This window comes from Zootermopsis nevadensis, unplaced genomic scaffold (assembly GCF_977971745.1).
Source record: "Zootermopsis nevadensis isolate Lab colony 2312 unplaced genomic scaffold, Znev_1.0 Znev_ptg000029l, whole genome shotgun sequence".
Classification (NCBI taxonomy): domain Eukaryota; kingdom Metazoa; phylum Arthropoda; class Insecta; order Blattodea; family Termopsidae; genus Zootermopsis; species Zootermopsis nevadensis.
The window spans coordinates 11,511,321-11,529,939 of NW_028259161.1; the positions used below are offsets into that span (position 1 = coordinate 11,511,321).

Here is an 18,619-nt window from a genome sequence, read left to right on the forward strand (position 1 = left end):
GTTTTGTGGTTGATTACTATAATTTGAACCAGACCCTTGTAGACATCTACCCCAATGTCCATTGGAGGGGCCCAAACTGCATAATATTAATTGAACAACCAAGGTTTCCAGTTACATCCATGGCACAATGATGTTTTGAACCAACCATTTAGACTAGACATCAATAGCATCTATGGTATATATGCTCGATCTTCTCTACATTAATCAGTTCAGGCCATCCACCTGCCATAACTTCGCCTTATTACCACGCAAATTATTTAAACATGAAAATATGCAGGGTATAATGACCATGCAGACAGAACGGAAATTTAATTTAATTTAGTATGACCGTTATCATTCTTGTCTAATGATCTACAGTCCTTAACTTCGTACGATCGGTAATATCAACGTGTAAATGCCATAAAAATTATGAGGTGTAACGATAACGCCATTGCGTATGCCTAACCTAACTTAGCCGAATCTGACAACTTCATATGTGATAAGGAAAAGTACGTATTTCGTAACCAGAGAATGGCTGGACAAAAATTAATTAAACTTAATATGAACTTTTTTTGTTGACTAATGAAGATTCGAGGTCTTTAATTTCCTGCACTCGGCAAAAACTAGTACTATGCAATTAATAACGTTGCATATTCTGTTTTCGCGTGTAGACGTCTAGGTCTAACACCTTTGATTTGAGTTCCGAGTGAATCAATAGTTCAATGGAAGCCCTCTGAGATGTTCAATTTAAAACTCCATGGTCAAAAGGCAATATGGCAGTAAAGTAGGTTAGTGTAGTTAATTTTATCATCCGTTGTATGAGGCAGATTTGTTCGTTGTGTTTAAATATACTTGAAAACTATTGCAGATAATTATGATGTGTTATTCTTTGACGTGCTGAACGAAATGTAATATTTTTAAAGAAAGTGTTTGTAATTGACTGATGATGGATATGCATGTATTTTATGTATTTAATTTACATGCACAGATGTATTGTCCCTTTCTGTACTTGATACGTAACGTGTGTTAAAGCTGCCCAAGGCTGTGATATGTTCATGGACTTGAGAAGAATTCGATGTGGTTCTCAATATAAACACTCGCGATTTGAATTCAGAAAAATAAATATATGGATAGTTTTCAAGGTGCATCAATTTTTGATATATCAGATACAGCAGAAAGATGTTTTATAGGTTATGAAGCATTATTTCGGCAAACAAAGTTGAAAATTGGATACAGTTGCTACTTTACACCAGGTTCGTTTTTACACATAGGAATGGAAAATCATGGCAGCGATGCTGATGATGAAGTTACAGATGTGTCTGGAGAATATCATAATTCATCAAACGAACTTAGTTTCGTTCCAAATGAGTATTATATATCAAGTGGTTCAAAGCCTTTATCATTAGTGATTAGAAGATGTAGTATTCCCACAACAGAGAACAGTTTTTCATCAGTTCTGAAGAGACATTCTGTTGGATCATCACCATTTACCAAGGAGTCAAAGATAACTTCAAACAGTGAGGTTTTGAATTTGGAAAGGGAAGTGAATGATTCACACTTCCAGAAGGAAGTCAGAATTACCTGTAATGCCATCAATTCGAATGTAGAAGAATTTGATAATTGCCTAGTGTCATCATCATCAGGTGTAGGTGTCAGAGGCCTTCAGGAAGTAATTTTGAGTTCGTCCCAAGAAAGCAGTCACTCCGTTGTGACTCATGAGTACATGGAAACTGTTATAAATGGAAATGCCTTACGTGAAGAAATCTGTGGCACACGCAATGATGAAAGTGGCCTTAATTGTTATTACACACATGGCAGTACATTACTTCAGTCAAAGCCTCTGTTTAAAAACTGTCGCAGTGACAATGCAGATGTACAGCATTCAGTATCTCCATTTTGTTGTAGGGTCACATGTGGAATGATGGATAGTGCCACAATTGATAACAAAAATCAGCATTCACCACATCCATTGGAAAATTCTGAGAATACTCTGTCCTTGATACAGAAAGGGGAACTAATTATTCATAGATTGTTTGAGGGCATGCCAGGTAGAAATATAGTGGAGAGTACTGTTAGAATTACAGAAAATGAAGGGTGCCAGGAAATAAATTCAGTGGACACTAGCAAATATGAATTAAATATTCCAGCTACTGTAATGTTGGACAATGACGTACTCCACATGAATAAATATTCTGAATATGCAGTAAACATGAATGACTTAAACTTAAAAACACAGTCTGAAACATTTTCTGTAGGAGGAGAATCAGTTGTAGAAAGCACTGTGATGGAGTCTCCAGTTAACAAAATATGTGAGGCAGAGGGGATATCTATAGTTGGTGACAGTTTAAAATTCCAAAGCAGTGAATCAGCATTATTACACATTAAAGTTGGAGACAAAGTTGAGTTACATAACCAAACTGAAAGAGGCAGTGAAGTGAGCACAATTATATGTCATAATACTGATGTTTCAGTGGGCAGAAATTTATTTGATGAGGAAGACCACACTGCACATACAGAAGAAAGTGGTGACATTGAAAGTTCTGAAGTAAGCTTTGATGGGAGCAGAACTTCTCTCCAGATTGATACATTAAAATCTGAAACACAGAATAAAATTGTCCATAAGCCTGATATGTTACAGAAAATTGATCACAGTGTAGAAAAAATTAAAGCAAACACACTACAACATGTATCTGTATCTCCAACTTTAGTAGGATGTGCACAGTCTTCCCCTCACTTTCAAAATTCTGAAAACAGTGTCCCAGTGATCAATACTGAAAACAAACAGACTCTGTCAGTAGATGATGATATTCATGTACAGAAATGTATGCAGTATTCATTTGACAATGAGGGGGAACTAAGAACAGAGTCTGGCGTTTGTTATAATTCCAAATATCCGATTTCATCCGTAGGGCCGAATGCATTTCTGATTTCTGGTGACATTACAAAAGAACAATCAGTGAATATAAAAACTGTAAATGATATGAAAACAAAAGTCACCAAAAATTTAGCCTGCAGTTCAGTTTTAGTGGATGAATCATCAGAAAATATAGTGGAAGTAGCAAGTGCAGATTGTCATAGAGATCAGTTCTTTAAAGCAAGTAAGACTGATGTGTCACAGTCACATAGCAGTTCAGTTCTTCTTCAATTGCACACTGAAGTTACATTGGAATGTTCTTATAATAATGTGTCTTCAGATGCTGTTTATGTTGAACATTCACCACTTCTGTTCAGTTCAGATGATGAGAAATCATATTACACAGGTAAGGTCATGCAAAATGTAGATGTGTAACTGAAAGTAAATTATCTGAGAAATAAAAGAGTGTGTTCTTACAATGGTAGAATTTTAGTATCTGTTGACATTTAATGTAAATTTATTTACTTACCTGCCTTGAAAAAGGTTATTATGCTGTATTCTTCATGAACAGATGAGATTATAGGTATGCAGTGGAAATAGAAGTGGTGGTCATCTGTATTGTAGCACCATATGATTTTGTACATTATCAGTACTTTAGAAGAATATTGCCTACATCTTCAGCAGGTAATATATCTCTGAAATATTGTTAACTACCTGCGAGACTCCACAGCAAGATACCCGAGAAGACCACAATCCTCAACATGTAGTTCTTGGCTTATTTTTATTAATAGTTTATTTAGTTATACTTTCTCAGTATCTTAGACTATGTAGCATTGAGTGACAGAATGGTAGTGAATAATGAATTCGAAGGGATGTGGAAGGAAGCAGTCATGGTCTGTTTTAAGGTACTTTCTTGGGATTTGCCTGGTGGAACTGAGAAAAACTATGAAAAATCTCAGGATAGCCAGTCTCCAGAGTGAGATTTAAACCCAGGACCTCTCGAATATAAAGCAAGAGTGCCAACCACTCGACCACAACATTTAGTCATAGTTGTTATTGTGTTTATGACTTTATGTGATTAAGATGTGTTTGTGAGTTTTCTTTCAAATGTAAGTAGAACAAAGAATATGAGAAATTTTCTTTTTAGGATAACTTTTAAGGAAAAAGTAACTGAATGGCATGGAAAGTTAATTTTAAAGTGTAAGACAGATGATTTCTAGTTGTATTTAAATTGTACAATAACCCATTTTATGTTAGACTGCAAGATTGTTTTCATTACTTACAGAAGCAGATAGTAATGAACTGGAAACAATTGCGACAACATCAAATTATGACAAAATCAATATAATTGAACAGAAGAGATTACATCAACTTCAAGAAGCTTTACAAGGTGTTCCCCCACCACCATCAGTTACAATTCCACAGCTCAATGTAACAGATATTCTTAGGTTATTGAAAGAAAATGAAAGTCTAATGATTACAGTAGATGCAGAAACTGAAGACAGTAAGAAATTGATTGGTGAGTAATGATCTTAAGTTAATTTTTCCAGATCTGTAGTATCTCGAGAAAATTATGCCATAATAAACCCTTTGACTATTAAGGCTAATGTAGGGTAGTGAGAGAACAGACTGGGGTGAAAGAGTTCATTATAATTGAAGTTTTAGGAGCCAGGCATAATGCTACCAAAAGACTTAGTAGTTACCAGTACACTGCAGGCAGGTATGTTATTCTCATGACAGTAAATTTATAATGACTGCCTTAATTTTGAGACTTGAGATCCTGTTAGTAATATTGATTATTCTTGTGTCCTTTTATGAGCAAGTACCAATGTTCAGTGGATTTTATTGGATTAAATTCTGTCCATATTTATTAACATTATGTTGTTCATGTGTGTGACTGCATTGGAAACCTTAATTTGTATTTTACAGTATTCATTCTACTGGAACCTCTCACTTTGTGAATACTCTATTGGGTTTGAAATCCCAGGTTGATTAGGTGTTCAGTTTCTTTTTAAAAATAGTAGGAATTGTTGGTTTTATACAGCTGTTTTGTGCCTTGCTCTCTGCAAACACCATTTTTGCTGATCTTGTATGTCATCTGGTTTCATTCATTTTCAGTTATGACTTGTAGAATTTGTTTATTTTAAAGCTTCCTTGGCCATTCTTTCTACTGATTACCAGGTAGAGTCCACTTGCATATTATTTTTGGCCATCTGAAGGTTTTTATTAATTTCTTGGGCTTACTGGTTTTTGTTGTAATAACATTTCATTTACCTTTTCTGCATATATAGGATTTTTACATTGTTTTGTTACCAGGAAAAGAAGCTGTAGAGTCTCAGAAAGCTCCATTGATACCATCATTTGTAGAACAAGTGAATAATTCTTCATGGCCAGAATCAAAATATTGCTGTTATCATGGTATTCAGTAAGTATCCACACAATCATGGAGCTGTAGCATGTGCTTAAACAATTACATATTTTTAAACCTTTGTTGTTACTTTTACTGTGTGTTTATGTTCTGTGCTTGGGAGTCAACAAATTAAACTAACTGAAGATTTCTGTCTTTTGGGTTGTTGCGCTGTGTAGTCTGGTCGATGTTAACCAACGTTTCAGAGGTCATACTGCCTCCGTCATCAGGGCGATGAACGTGACAATAGGGTGTGTGGGGCTAGGTTTATAGGTGCCGGAATGTGAATGGTGTAGCCTCCCCTGAGCCAATGGGAGCAGGCACGGGAGTGGACCAATAGGAGCGCGTGGGCGAGTGTGAGAGAGGGAGAGAAAGTAAAGAGAGAAAGGGGGAGTTCGGTTGAATGTGATCAGGGCCCTGAAAAGGGCCATGTTCATTGTCTGGTTGGTTCTGGTGGTGCAATCTTGCTTGCTCTCAGAGTCCTCGAAGAGTGTGAATAAGAGGCTTCGAGGACCGGCTCAGGTGAAGTCCAGCTTCCCTGTTGAAGTTATTGGGATGTAATTCGATCTCGACGGCTTCCCTGATTATCCAATCCATGTAGCCGGTTTTTGAGGAGGGGATAGAAGTGTCCCCAAGCTGTATGCGGTGTTCCATGTTGAAGCGATGTTCAGCAACCGCAGATTTTTCAGGCTGCCTGAGCCGGATGTGGCGCTCATGCTCCCTGATCCTGGCCTCAACGGAACGGCCTGTCTGGCCGATGTAGACTTTACTGCACTTAGCTTAGGAGCAGATTTCTGGGGTTATTGCCAGTCAGAAATTGCTAATAGCTATGATTTTTTTACAGTTATGAATTTATCATTACCTGAATGTAAATAAAATAATAATGATGTGCATTCTGGAATATCTCTGAGTCAATCATGTAACTTACATAAGTTCAATATGATTATCCTTTACATGGATTGTAGCATTCAGTATGTGATGGAGCAATGCATTTTATGTTTCCACTTTTTGTTGGTCCACCAGATGAGAGTATGTGGGCTGAGGTCTGAAGATCAGGGTGGAAAGTATTATGACCACCATGACTAGTCCATCGTTCATCAGAATGTATCACCTCAATCTTCTTTACAATACTGACATCACAAACCTCATTTTCATTGATATGAGAAACTCAGATCTGAACTTTTATGAACATTATTGGTGATTTATGATTTATTATATCAACTTTTATGAGGGCTGTTGATTTTTAATAGAATGGATGAACCAACAGTACACCAACTTCTTTGGAAGTCTGATATAACTAGTGAGCCAGCATCATATATCTGATGTTTCGGGAAGGCACACAAAGATCCTTGTTGATTATGTAGACTCTAGTGAAATTAGAGTTGGGACCCAGTTGATATGTGTTTCTGCAAGTGTCAGTTCTGATAATTGTTCTCTGTAAACTTTGTTTCTAGTTATAACCGTGGTAAGATTTCAGAAGAATTTGAAATTCTCTGCCAGAAATTACAAGAACGTTATGTTGGCTGTGAGACCACTTCATCTTGCAGTTTATGGTTTAATTGTGATATTTTAAAGAAAATTAATAACATTAGCAGTCGGCATAGGAGCACTGGTCAGTCACCAGGCAGACGTTTGAGTCATCTGGCACGCAGAAGGAAAACATTTTCCAGTGCTAATTTGCTCAACAACAGCGTTGCAGGACAATTATCAGGTAGTCGTAATTCTGCTGCTTTGGAACGGCGTCTCATCATGGTAGAGATCAAGTGAGTTGTAAAACAAGCCTAAAATAGTCTCTAATACGTACATATAGTTCTTTATACAGCCAGTAAATGATTATTTTAACCCACTTTTCTTAGAAAAAGAATATGCATGTGATATTGCCATGCTGTCTGTGTGTCCCCCTTTTGTCTTTTGAAGCTAATCACAATGGCCGAGTTAAATGTACGCAGTTGCATTGAGATAAGCTCAGGAAAGTATTTATGTTCTTATGTAAAATGGTCATTAAAATTGTGTGGTGTAAATGAAGATTGAAATGCCATAAGAGTTTTTTATATAATTCTCCAATATTAAATTTAATCAAAATCAGATTATCCATTCTTGAGTTTTTTCATGCATATGGACAGTTTTGAAGGACAGCATAGTTTGAGTAGGCACTCTGCAGGGGATTGTGAAAACACCTGAAAATATGAACTGAGTGGAATTCAGTCATAAGACCACCTGTGCATGAGCTGAGATTTCTAATTTACAGGCTGCATTAGTTTTTATTGCTAGATTATAATCTCACATTTCTTAAATATAACTTCAACAACACAAGATCTGTATGGAAAAAAAGATGTGCTGTAAGAAAGTATGCTCTGTGTGTTCTTTCAAGAACAGTTATGTATATTTTGTGTTTGTGTAATGTAAATGTGTAGGTTGGCAGGATGAAGTGAAGTTGAATAGGTGTAATACAAAAACCATTTGACTTTCTTAATTTAATAGTAATATAAATGACTTAAAACTTGTTTTTAGAATTATTGGTTTACTGTCTATACTGTGTTTTGTCTGTGATCTGTGAATTATAATTAATTTGTTTCATTCATCTGCAGGAAATCAGAACATCGGCAGAAGTCCAAGAATAATCATCCTCATAAACAGGTGTCTTCTGCTGATTGTAACAGGCTGCAGCAGACTAAAAGGGCCTTATTTAAGAGTCCACCCAATAAACACCAAAGAATATCTTCTAGTTCAGAATCTAGATCAGGATCAAAAAAAAATAAAAGTGATATTGATCGAACTAGAGTTCAGAACTCAAAACGTGCGCTTTGGCCAAGCACTTCTAAAGATAATGCTCCAGTGAAATCAGGGGATGATGGGGCATTTACTAATCTCAGTGGACAGACCAGTGTGTATGGGAAAAGGACAAGGGAAGAGAGTGGCATGCCTGCACAGTATAAAAAGTGTCCTCGAAGAATGCTGTTTGTCGATGGGGCAGTAAAAGGAAAAAGTGACTTCAAGAGTCAAAGGGTTAGAACAAGTGAAAACAAACCACAAGTTTCCTCAGTTTCAAGGGACCTAACTGGTGGCTTAAGTGATGTGCATAGAAAGGTGAGGTTTTTAACTTTTTCTTTACATTTGGTAAGGTCAGTGGGACCATTTTTGTCAACCAGATTTTAAAACACTAGGATATTTTGGCATAAAGAGTAACCCTTTGTTCAAGTACTGGTGAAGGTGCTTTTTCTGTATATTCAAAACTAATTGTAGTAAATGATTATTTGAAGATGAATGAACTAAAGATTATAACAGTCATATTCAACTTGTCCCAGAGAACTGCATGATGCACTTGGCCACTGCATATAAATCCAGGATACTCCATCACTCTGCAATAATAATAATGTTAGTAACATACAAGCAGAATGCCTGCAGTGTTACTGTGGAGAAATTAAAGAAATTTTAAAATTTTCTTATCGATTTTTCTTACTCCAAAGCTTATGATAGCCGTGATTATCTAACATTAGGCCTATTGCTGAATATCACAGAAAAAATACAGTCCCTAATCCCCAAAACATTTGACTTTATGTATTGGATGATCGAGCTATGGGGCAAGAAAGATTGATAAGAAAATGTTAACATTTTTTGAATTTCCCTGCAGTAACACTGCAGGCATTTTTGTATGTTACAAACATTAATGTTAGTGTAGAGTGATGAGGTATACCTGGATTTACATACAGTGGTCAAATGTACAATGCATTTATTTGGGGAACAAGTTTACTGTGATTGCAGTTGTGACTGATACCTCTAATTGCAGTCTTTCTTATATTCCTTGTCTGTGCTTACCTTGGCAGTGGTGAAAGAGTCCCTGTTTTAGTCAGGGGCACCAATAAGGTGGACTTGATAGTGCTGACATATGATGGCCAGCTGAAAGGACTTCACAGATTTATGTAGGATCTGAACCATAATGGCAGTTAGGTGTTTCCCAAATTCATAAAGTTTTATATCATGTGAGAGGGATGTAAAAGACACTTGGAAATGTCCATACTAATTCTGAGCAATTTTGAACCTGAAATCTTTGACACAAAAGGTTTATTCATAGACCATCAGGATCTTATATCAAAATCATACATATTTATAATTTTCAACTTTGTGATCCAATACTTATATAGTGCTTTGTGAGTTATTATAAAACCATGTCATCAATATTTATATTGCATAGTTTTCTTTTTTTTAAAAAATATGTTTGTTATAGTTACATGTTTTTCAAGCATAAAAAATACTGTAGCCTGTCTCAAATCACTGTAATGGTGCTGCTTGAAACGTTCATGTGGCTACCATCTTGGGACCCTTTGTGGTGGAGAAGTAAGAAGTACATGTATGGGTTGGTTTCCAGTTGCATAATATATTTTTACAGAATTTTGAGGAAATGACAAGTTGGCTTGAAGATTAGTAGGCTGATACAAATATAATAAAAGTATTAAAGGCATGCATGTGTAAATATTAAAAATGGATGGTGTGCTTCAGAGCTTACTATTCCAATACAGACCAACTCCTTTATAATTCAATTCATTTATTTAAGTGCTTGGCAACAGCCAAATAAGGCTAGTAACATAATAATGAGCATGATTATAATGAGATCTTGGCTGTTGTAAGCAAACAGAGAAGATTTGGTTGGAAATTATGTATTTTATGAGCAACATTTTATGGTTGAAGTAATCACAGTAGTTGAGAGCTTCATGGATTTAATGAGCAAATCTTTAAGCCATTATAATGAGCAGTGGCTGAACTGCCGTACGATGGACTATGATTTATTACTGCTTTACCCGTTTATGACATTCTCCCCCTTATCTCTTTCCACATTCTTGCTGATAGCAGTTTGTAATCCTTTTAATGATATTTACAGTCGACATTCATAGTGTGTTTGGTTTGATTTTTGTTCTCATTTAGTGCAGTACGCTACTCATGAAGAGCATACTCCTTGTTCTAGTGGTGTAGCGGAAATCCCCGCAGACCGTGCATGGCAGAGGTGTTCTTAGGTATTAGGGAAAATGTATAGTGATCTAAATGGTTACCCATGGTGGGGGAGGGCAGAATGATTCTTCTACACTGCTGCCTCATTTTAATAGAGCATGTCCTATGCTGCGGGTACATGTAACATTGAGATTTTTGTTTTTTTCCCCAATCTCTTAATCCTTTCTTGTATCTCTTCCTTAATGTTATGGATTCTCAGAAGACCTAGGGAGAGAAACTACCTGGCAAACTAACAAATGAAATTTGTATTTATCGGTATGAAACATTCAGCCACAATAACGGATATAATGAATAACAGTTATAACAAACACTTTTCCTCGTAAGTGATGAATGTATGCTTAGTTTTGTAACTGGTTTGAAAAATAAATTTACTAGTGTTTTGTAATTATTTCAGAAAATTGTGATAAATGTTTCTTTGTCTAATGAAGTGATATTTCATTATGTTGCATAGAAATTGCTTTGGGCTGTAGCCGAAGCCCTTCGAGCAGAAGGCATCAGCATGAGTCATCCTTTATTCCGTCCCTCTGCTGCTTCATTGGCACGATTGGTGCTTAATGTTATGCCAGATTTAAAGTGCAGGCAATTTGGAAGTACAAGTGATATCATGTTACAACTTGCCAGAGAACATATTAAGGATGTTATAAAAGAACAGCAACTTAGGGAGACCAAGGTAAAGAAAAGCATATAGTTTGCAAAGTGGTATATTAAAGTGTAAACATACTCAGGGCTATCCCACCATGTTTGTATGAATTTTGTATGTTCCAGTGTGCCATAATCAGTTTCATGTATTTTAATTAACTTGGTCAATAGATGTCGAAGACAAAATTGACACAGATCTCTAACTGAAGAGTTTATTGAATTTTGTGTTTGCTTATGTATTAGAGTTATCTCTTAATACTGATATTTTAATTAATATATTTTGGATGAATATGATTATAGTAAAGAAAATCATCTTCAGAAGTTCTGAGATTCACATTTCTCATTATGATGAATATGTTATTATAGTCTTCTGGATTGTATCACTGTACAATGTTATACAACATTTTGGGGTACCATTTTACCTCCATCTTCATGGTTCCTTCAGAGCATTGGTAATACCTACAAGACTACATGTTGTCACAACACAGAAGACCACAGTGTATCTTTTCAAAGGTGGCTTTATTCATTCAAACTCATTCAGATGTGGAAATCATGAACCCATTTTATTAAGTAAACATGTTTTAATAATGTTACAGTGTACAGTACAGTTTTACATAGTAAAAGAAGCAGAACACTTTTAAAGTAAAGTGCACAAAGACAACATTATGAGGTACTGTGTGTTTCAGCATTGACTTTTTTTAATGAGAGACTGTTAACATAGTCAGTAAGTAGAAATAAAATTTATTTACTGTTGAGTTTGACAACTTGGTTTCAGAGTAGACTTCATTGAATTTAGTCGTTGTGAAAACAATAGATTTTATCACTTTGTTGTTTGTAATGGGAAATATGATGGGGGTAGTGGGAGCTGTGTTATGTCTGAAGGTTGCTGAGTTGCAGAGAACAGTTACATGCCGCAGCTAAAGATTTTGAGTTGCTTAGAGTTTCTGCTTTATTAACCTATCTCTTTAAATCCGTAATTTCTTTCAGTTTATTTGACCAAATCCACAGCACCATTTACTTGACACTGGTCTCATGCAGAACAGACCTACTTACATTATTCATAAGAATATGCTTTTAATGGTTGTGGGAGCATACAAACCCTTGTTGCAGTAGATATTGCTGTTATGGTTTGTGTTTAAACTTGCACCTACAGATATTTTGAATGTGCTTAAGTTTAGCATAGTGTTTATGATTTTTTACACAACCCAGGGATCAGCAAGGTGTAATTATGAAAACTACATTTTCTTATTGTTCATTTAAATGTGCTTGAATACATACATATGCTCTGTTTTGTTGCACATATTGGGTTATAAAATTATTTTTCATGTTTATTTTACTCCATGTCTTTATGAGACAAATGCTTGATGTACCTTCAGTTGAGATAAAGTTTTGGGAGAAAAATATACTATTACATAAGCAAAGGCATACTTGTTTGCAACTTCATTGTTTGTTCATTGGGAGACAGTCATTGGGCATGTATAATAAGATACACTGTATTTTTTGTAGAAATATTTCTAAAATAGTTACATTGTAATAAATGTGTTTTGTTCATGGTAATTTGTTTGCTGGTGTGATTTAAACAATTGTGAGATCATGATTTATTTGTATCAAAGATAATAAAACTATGGAAAGCATTAAATGTTAAAATAAACCCAAGTATTTTTCAACATTGATATTTTGGACATTGTATGTAAATAAGCCTTGTACATGCTGTGTTTGTAGCATTGATTGACTTTATATTAGTTTTGTTTTATACAGCAGGAATTAGGTATCTGTATGGAATTCACACTGCCATGTATATTTTACCATACTAAATATTTAATATATTTATGTAATTTAAATTTACAGAAAGACATTTTGTTCAGCATATTCCCTTTTGAATATACATTCCCAGTTATGTCAGTTATTGTTGCATCCATTGTTTTCATATTTCTGTAGCAGCCAGTAAATTACATATACATTACATGAAATGCTAAAATTGTAAACCAAAAACCCTTCTCCCATCCAAAATAAAATCTTCTTTGCCTACTATCCAAAACAGTGGCAGGGTGATAACATATCCTGACTTTGAGTCTGTGAACTTCACTTGCTGTAATCCATCCTCATGTACTACATTTTTTCATATTTCGGAAACAGGTTAATCTGAAGAAAACCTTATTTACATTTTCTGCTCCAAATGATCTTCCCAACAACCTCCTTAAGGATTGTACTAGAGCTTTGAATCACCTTGTATACATTCATTTCAAAATTATAATTCACAGAGAAATACATGTCATTAAGTGGTACATATTTGATTCTTCTCTCATATATTACATGAAGATATAAACCCATGCATTAAAGATAATAAAAATGTTATCTTGTTTAACACTCTTATCTTGTAACAGGAAAGTGGTATTTCTCTTGCATTATCAGGTTGTTCATTGTGTTATTTCAAGAACTGATAACTGTGACAAAAACTAATCTGATGAAACATCCTCTCTTTACTTTAGTTTACAGGTGACTACCAGTATACTAGATTGCATGATTATCAGACTTTTCAGCACCTATCCAGAATAAGCTGTGTAGCCAAGGTACAAAATAGTTAAGAACAATCCTGAAACATTTAATTTCAGTTTTAAAGCTGGATTATTCTTTGTGTTTAGTGGAAGTGTTATAACTGAAATATTATTTAGGACACTATATTTTATATTTTTGTTGTCTAGTGAGTTTTTTTCAAACTGGGGTTGTGGCTCCCCAGGGGATTTTGAAGCTTAAGTCAGAAGGCATACTGTTGGCTTCTCAAGATGGACTCTGCTCAATGGAGTTAGTTAATAAACATTACATCAGTACTATTTATTTAAATTCACATTCCTAACATTTGAATGTTTAGCAGGTGATTCATTTTTGTTTCTAGTTCCTATAATAATTGCTTGTATCACTTTTGTCTGTTACATTATCTGTGTTTCAAGGTCCTTTTAGCTTCCTTTTCTGCCAAGTTTCTGTCGTCATGGCACATCCATGAACAGGCATTTTCCCTTTCTGTCTCAAAATTATCAGGCTTGCTGCAGGTTATAGTTCTACAGTATAATGGTTTCCGATTATAAAATATAATTGAATATAGACGCTATTATATCATTGTTTTTCTTTTTGTGTCAGTATTAGTTATTCAGGTAATGAGGGTAACTCAGTCAGTAAAATGACTTGGTATATACAGGATGACCAGACTTTGATTCCCAGCAGGTGTAGGTGCTTTTATCTTTACTATCATATGAAGACAGACTCTGAGATTCACACATCTTGTTACTCAGTGGGTACTGGGAATTCTTTTTTCGGGTTGAAACCAGCTGAGTAAAACTGACGTCTATCTAGTTTGAAAGTTAAAAATGTATGTAACTCTTGTCTTATCTTCTCTCCAACTATGTGACTGCAAGGTATAGTGTTTGGGCACTATACTACTACTGGTACAATTTATTGTGATTTTTAAGCTTACTACAAACTGTTACAGTAATAACATCAGCTATTGAGTGTGAGGTAATGGGCTCTAATGCATCACATATGATTGATGAAGTCATGATTGAGGAATATGTTGAACTCACATATCTGAAGAAGGCTGAGATACAATAGTAAGTTACAGATAGCATTTTGATGAATAAAAGTAACTTATGACTACATAGTATTTTTGTATCATATCAATTCCTGTGACATGATTCTGTGGAAATAATAATCCTCAAAATGTCATACACATAGCAGATTATGTGTGCCGAATTGTATCATTGTGGATGCTTTTATGTCAAGGCAGGAATAAAAAGTAGCAGATGGAATATCATGTACTGTTCACGACTGTAATCTTGAGACTTACAAGGAATGCAGGAAGTCCGGAGCATACTACTGTACTGCATAGCAGATTCTCTTTCCTCCTTTGCCCCACTTCCTCACCCCGCAAATCTCAAGATTACAGTCACAAACAGTGCAATGTATTATGTGTATGTGGGCCTACTTCATAGGACTATGGTTCACATAATCTTAACACATGAGTGATTTCACATTATGACGAGTCTTAATGGAGAAGAAACGTTTTGTAAAACAATTTTATTTTATATCTCAAACAGTATTTGGAAGTATTTTTATGCCATGAATACTGATGCTGTCAGTAGAGACTGTTGTTGCTTTCTACCAGTTGCTCATCTGGAAGAGCTCCTGCCTCAATTAAAGGTAATTTTTCCAATAAACTGCAGAATACATAACACAAAGTAGGTTTCTTGCTTATCTCATGAAAAAACAATTCTATAATGTCTGGTTCCATTTTTGCAGAATTATAAAATTAAATTATAATATTAATTCTTTTTAACCAGGTAAATCCTTTCGTAGATCGTTTATATGATGTCTTCTTTCCAAGACGAGGGCGGAATGGGGAAATTTATTTCTCTTTTGAAGACATGTTGGATATGTGTTCTGCATTGTCCCCTGAATGCCCTGACAAAGTAAAAGCTATGTGGGCATTCAGGGTCTTTGGTAAGTGTGAAAAATTGAATATTCTCCTGTATGACAGTGGTACTTGAGATAGTATTGAAAATGGTGAGGATGTCATAGCTTTTGTATTTTACAATTTTTGTGAACAATTTTTGTTACAGATTTCAATAATGATAACTATATCGATGAAGAAGATCTTACAATGATAATTGACAGACTGACACAAAAGAAGCAACTTACATATGATGAAAAGGAGAAAATTATAAAAATTGTAAGTACTGAGCATTTGTAGTGAGAAAGGACTGTGGTTCTTGCTGTAAAATAAATATTAATAAAAACCTAATACATGGCTTCAGTCTAACACACACAATTTAGTAGTGCTCAGTATTCATGATATGGTTTGGCACTTATGCTATTTTCAGTTGACTTTTCAACTGTTTTCTTTTCTCCATATTTGGTTAAACACATTATCTCTCTCCATTATCTGTTTATTTATTATTACTAATTTACATTTTTATCAGTTACACTATTTTATACATTCACCAGTAAAATCCCTTTGGTTACAAAATTGATTTCATTAGTTACAATATCCAGTTACAGTAGAGTCCCAATTATCTGGCCTAAACTGGACTGAAGGATGGTAGGATAATTGAAAATGTTGGATAATACAGACTAATGAAAAAGATGATGGTAAATATCAACTCAGTTTATAATTTAATTTATATTAAATTATGAAGAAAGTACAATATAGCATCAGATTAAAAAAATCTCACAAGCAAAAATATTATATAACATAAATTGTAAATGAGACAGTTTTTTTTTAGAAATTAGTAACGTGTACTTACATCTGAGCATCTTTCCTTTTCTTTGCATCAAGGTCATGCCAACACCTGAACAGTCTGTAGCAACTGAGTACATAAAATGTAGAAGGTGTAGTGATTTGGGAGTGTGATTCATTCCAATACATGCTGAGTTTATTGTTGATAAAATGGGGCATTCTGACACATAATCATATAAAGTGGAGTGTCAGATAATCAAAGGTCACGTAATCGGGACTCTACTGTATGTCTACATATTGCTAATCCATTCATGATTATATTCATTTGAATATGGATTCCTTCTTTGGAAAGTTGTTAAAATCAGGAAGATGATATGGGACTAAAGAATTTAGTGAGTGTAGTACTTGTTTGCAGGTTAAATATGAATATATATGTATATTTAAAAATCCTCAGAAAAATGTAAGGTTTTTGTCTTCACATGTGTCTTGATGAAACACTGATTCAGTCTGCATATGGGCTAATATGTTGACTAGTTAATTTCATAAGGTAACAGTGTGACCATTCACGAGGTGCTTGATTGATTTATTCATTATTTCTTTACCCACTGGTATCAAAATGTACGCTACATGATTGTTAATTAATCCATAAATTACTTTGTTTCAGATTCTGAAAGAAGTGGACCTGGGTAAGTCTGGTAAAATATCATCAAGGGAGTTTGTTCATGCTGTTACCAAGATGCCAGACTTTGCCACATGTTTTCAGTTGAAAGTGTAAACATGGCTTCTGGCATGAAATTTTGTGTTACATCATGCTGCTGGACCACAAAATATTAAGGCAGAATATGCTTACCAGTAATTAAAATGTATCTTGCATATTTAATACATGATTTTCTGGTGTATAACTTGTTATATGTTTAGAAGTATGAAGTTTCAGTTCTAATGAAAAGGCAGCAGGACTAATCAAACATATTGAATAAGTAGTTGTAGACAGGTGAAAAACTGTGGACCTCCCTCCAGCTTTAGAGTTTGGTTGGCGTCACCATAAAAACGAACATGAAATGGCCATCAGTTAGGTGAATTCTTTGGAATGACCTAAGCAACAGAAAATGGAACAAGTTTTGTGTGTGTGTGGTGTATAACACTGTGAACTGACAATAGAAATTAATGTAAATATTTATTTTGACAGCTTACTGTTGAAGATTATTTACATGTGATGGAAATTTTAACAAATGATGTGCATTTCAATGTCTACAATGTTTGATACAAGCACATTCTTGTGGCTTGGATCTTTGTTGCTTTTATTGTCCTGCTTGGTCTCGTGTTCACATTGTTTGGATTGGGAGTTATGTGGCCAGTCCTGAATGCAGCAGCCATATTTTTATGTATGTGGATCAAAATCAAAGTGTGTATCATGTAATTTACCAACAGCTTATTGACAGGCCTGACTTCTAATCCTTTAGTTAACACTTTTACTGACAGGAAGACTTCACAGGCTTTCTATTAAAACTGAATGACACATCAGAGATATCTGTACCCAGTATTATATGAAGCAGAAAATCCTGAAAACCAGTATTTTGCATGACAGTACCATCTTGTAACGTATATATAAGTTATATGCAGCAGAAACCAAATGCTGGCCTTGTAATCCTGGGGTCCTGGGTCTGATTCCTGGTGGTGCCCAAATTTATAACTTGTGTTGGGCAAGGCCGTGGTCTAGGCAATACGGAGTTTTCCTCCGGGGCTTCTCCGGTTTCTTCGTGACATCCCAACAATTACTCCATACACACAGAAGAAGGCAATGGCAAACCACTTCTGTACCACCTGCCTAAAAAACATATATGAACAGGTCCCAGTCTGAGAAAAGGATGGAAGGATCCTGTTCATAATATGTTGCCAAACTCCTGTAAAGGAGACGGTGTAATAAAGAAGAAGTAGAAACCAAACCTGTAAGATTTGGTCAGATTGAATTATGGTGGGCCTGGCAGTTCTCAAGCCTCATGAATGTGTTGGTGAGTAAAATTTTGAACATGTTATTTCACTTGTCTCCCCAGCTCTGGAATGTCATGAAGTGGAACTTGTTTTGGCCATTAAAATCTGAGAAAAATGTTTTAATGTGATTGTACAATTCATTTGTACAAAACTTTCAGTGATGTTCTTGTCATTTGATTAAATGAACATGAACTATTATTACAAGGGCAGTTGGGGGTAACTGTTATTTATGTAATAGTTCAGTTGCTGCTATCATTGGTCCCCAAAATATACCTGTATTCCTTAATGTTGATGTTACATTTTTGAGCCATATGTAAATTATCCGCTTAGTATGTACCTTGCAATATCGTCTTTCTTGAAACAGAAATCGGTACATGAAGTATAGGAAATAATAAGATGTACAAACACTTGGCTTGGTTATGAACATTGCTTCTGCCATATCGATTTACTGAATATTGGTTAAGTGTAAATCGGAATGCTTCTGTAATTTGGAAATTTTTGCTCACTTAGGAGTACGAAA

The 18,619-nt window shown here is 35.0% G+C and overlaps 2 protein-coding genes across 4 annotated transcripts; both read left to right on the forward strand.

The window, feature by feature from the left end:
- The first annotated feature begins 721 nt into the window (after positions 1-721).
- mi (cyclin E-interacting protein minus) lies at positions 722-12,534 on the forward strand. Of its 2 annotated transcripts, XM_087358080.1 has the most exons (7): positions 722-767; positions 3,174-3,239; positions 4,119-4,352; positions 5,150-5,258; positions 6,695-7,003; positions 7,829-8,327; positions 10,696-12,534. In XM_087358080.1, the coding sequence occupies exons 1-7, from the start codon at positions 737-739 to the stop codon at positions 10,930-10,932; spliced, it is 1,485 nt and encodes a 494-aa protein (XP_087214206.1). In that variant the 5' UTR covers positions 722-736; the 3' UTR covers positions 10,933-12,534. The 2 variants fall into 2 exon arrangements, with proteins under 2 accessions (XP_087214206.1, XP_021937968.1); XM_022082276.2 differs by lacking the exon at positions 722-767 and having other exon boundaries at positions 774-3,239.
- Positions 12,535-12,873: 339 nt separating this feature from the next.
- On the forward strand, positions 12,874-17,296 carry LOC110838750 (calcium and integrin-binding protein 1). 2 transcript variants are annotated; one of them, XM_022082288.2, is made up of 6 exons: positions 12,874-13,453; positions 14,368-14,485; positions 14,972-15,074; positions 15,215-15,374; positions 15,494-15,603; positions 16,775-17,296. In XM_022082288.2, exons 2-6 carry the CDS (start codon positions 14,397-14,399, stop codon positions 16,883-16,885), a joined length of 573 nt encoding a protein of 190 aa, XP_021937980.1. In that variant the 5' UTR covers positions 12,874-13,453; positions 14,368-14,396; the 3' UTR covers positions 16,886-17,296. The 2 variants fall into 2 exon arrangements, with proteins under 2 accessions (XP_021937980.1, XP_021937981.1); XM_022082289.2 differs by lacking the exon at positions 14,368-14,485.
- Positions 17,297-18,619: the final 1,323 nt, after the last annotated feature.

Excerpts from the sequence above, each read along its gene's own strand:
- LOC110838750 (XM_022082288.2), top strand. The coding sequence starts at position 14,397 with ATGGGCTCTAATGCATCACATATGATTGATGAAGTCATGATTGAGGAA. Across the intron at positions 15,075-15,214 it reads AGCTCCTGCCTCAATTAAAG|GTAAATCCTTTCGTAGATCG; the intron begins GTAATTTTTCCA and ends CTTTTTAACCAG. Across the intron at positions 15,604-16,774 it reads AGGAGAAAATTATAAAAATT|ATTCTGAAAGAAGTGGACCT; the intron begins GTAAGTACTGAG and ends ACTTTGTTTCAG.
- mi (XM_022082276.2), top strand. The coding sequence starts at position 1,106 with ATGGATAGTTTTCAAGGTGCATCAATTTTTGATATATCAGATACAGCA. Across the intron at positions 4,353-5,149 it reads AGACAGTAAGAAATTGATTG|GAAAAGAAGCTGTAGAGTCT; the intron begins GTGAGTAATGAT and ends TTTTGTTACCAG. Across the intron at positions 8,328-10,695 it reads TAAGTGATGTGCATAGAAAG|AAATTGCTTTGGGCTGTAGC; the intron begins GTGAGGTTTTTA and ends TATGTTGCATAG.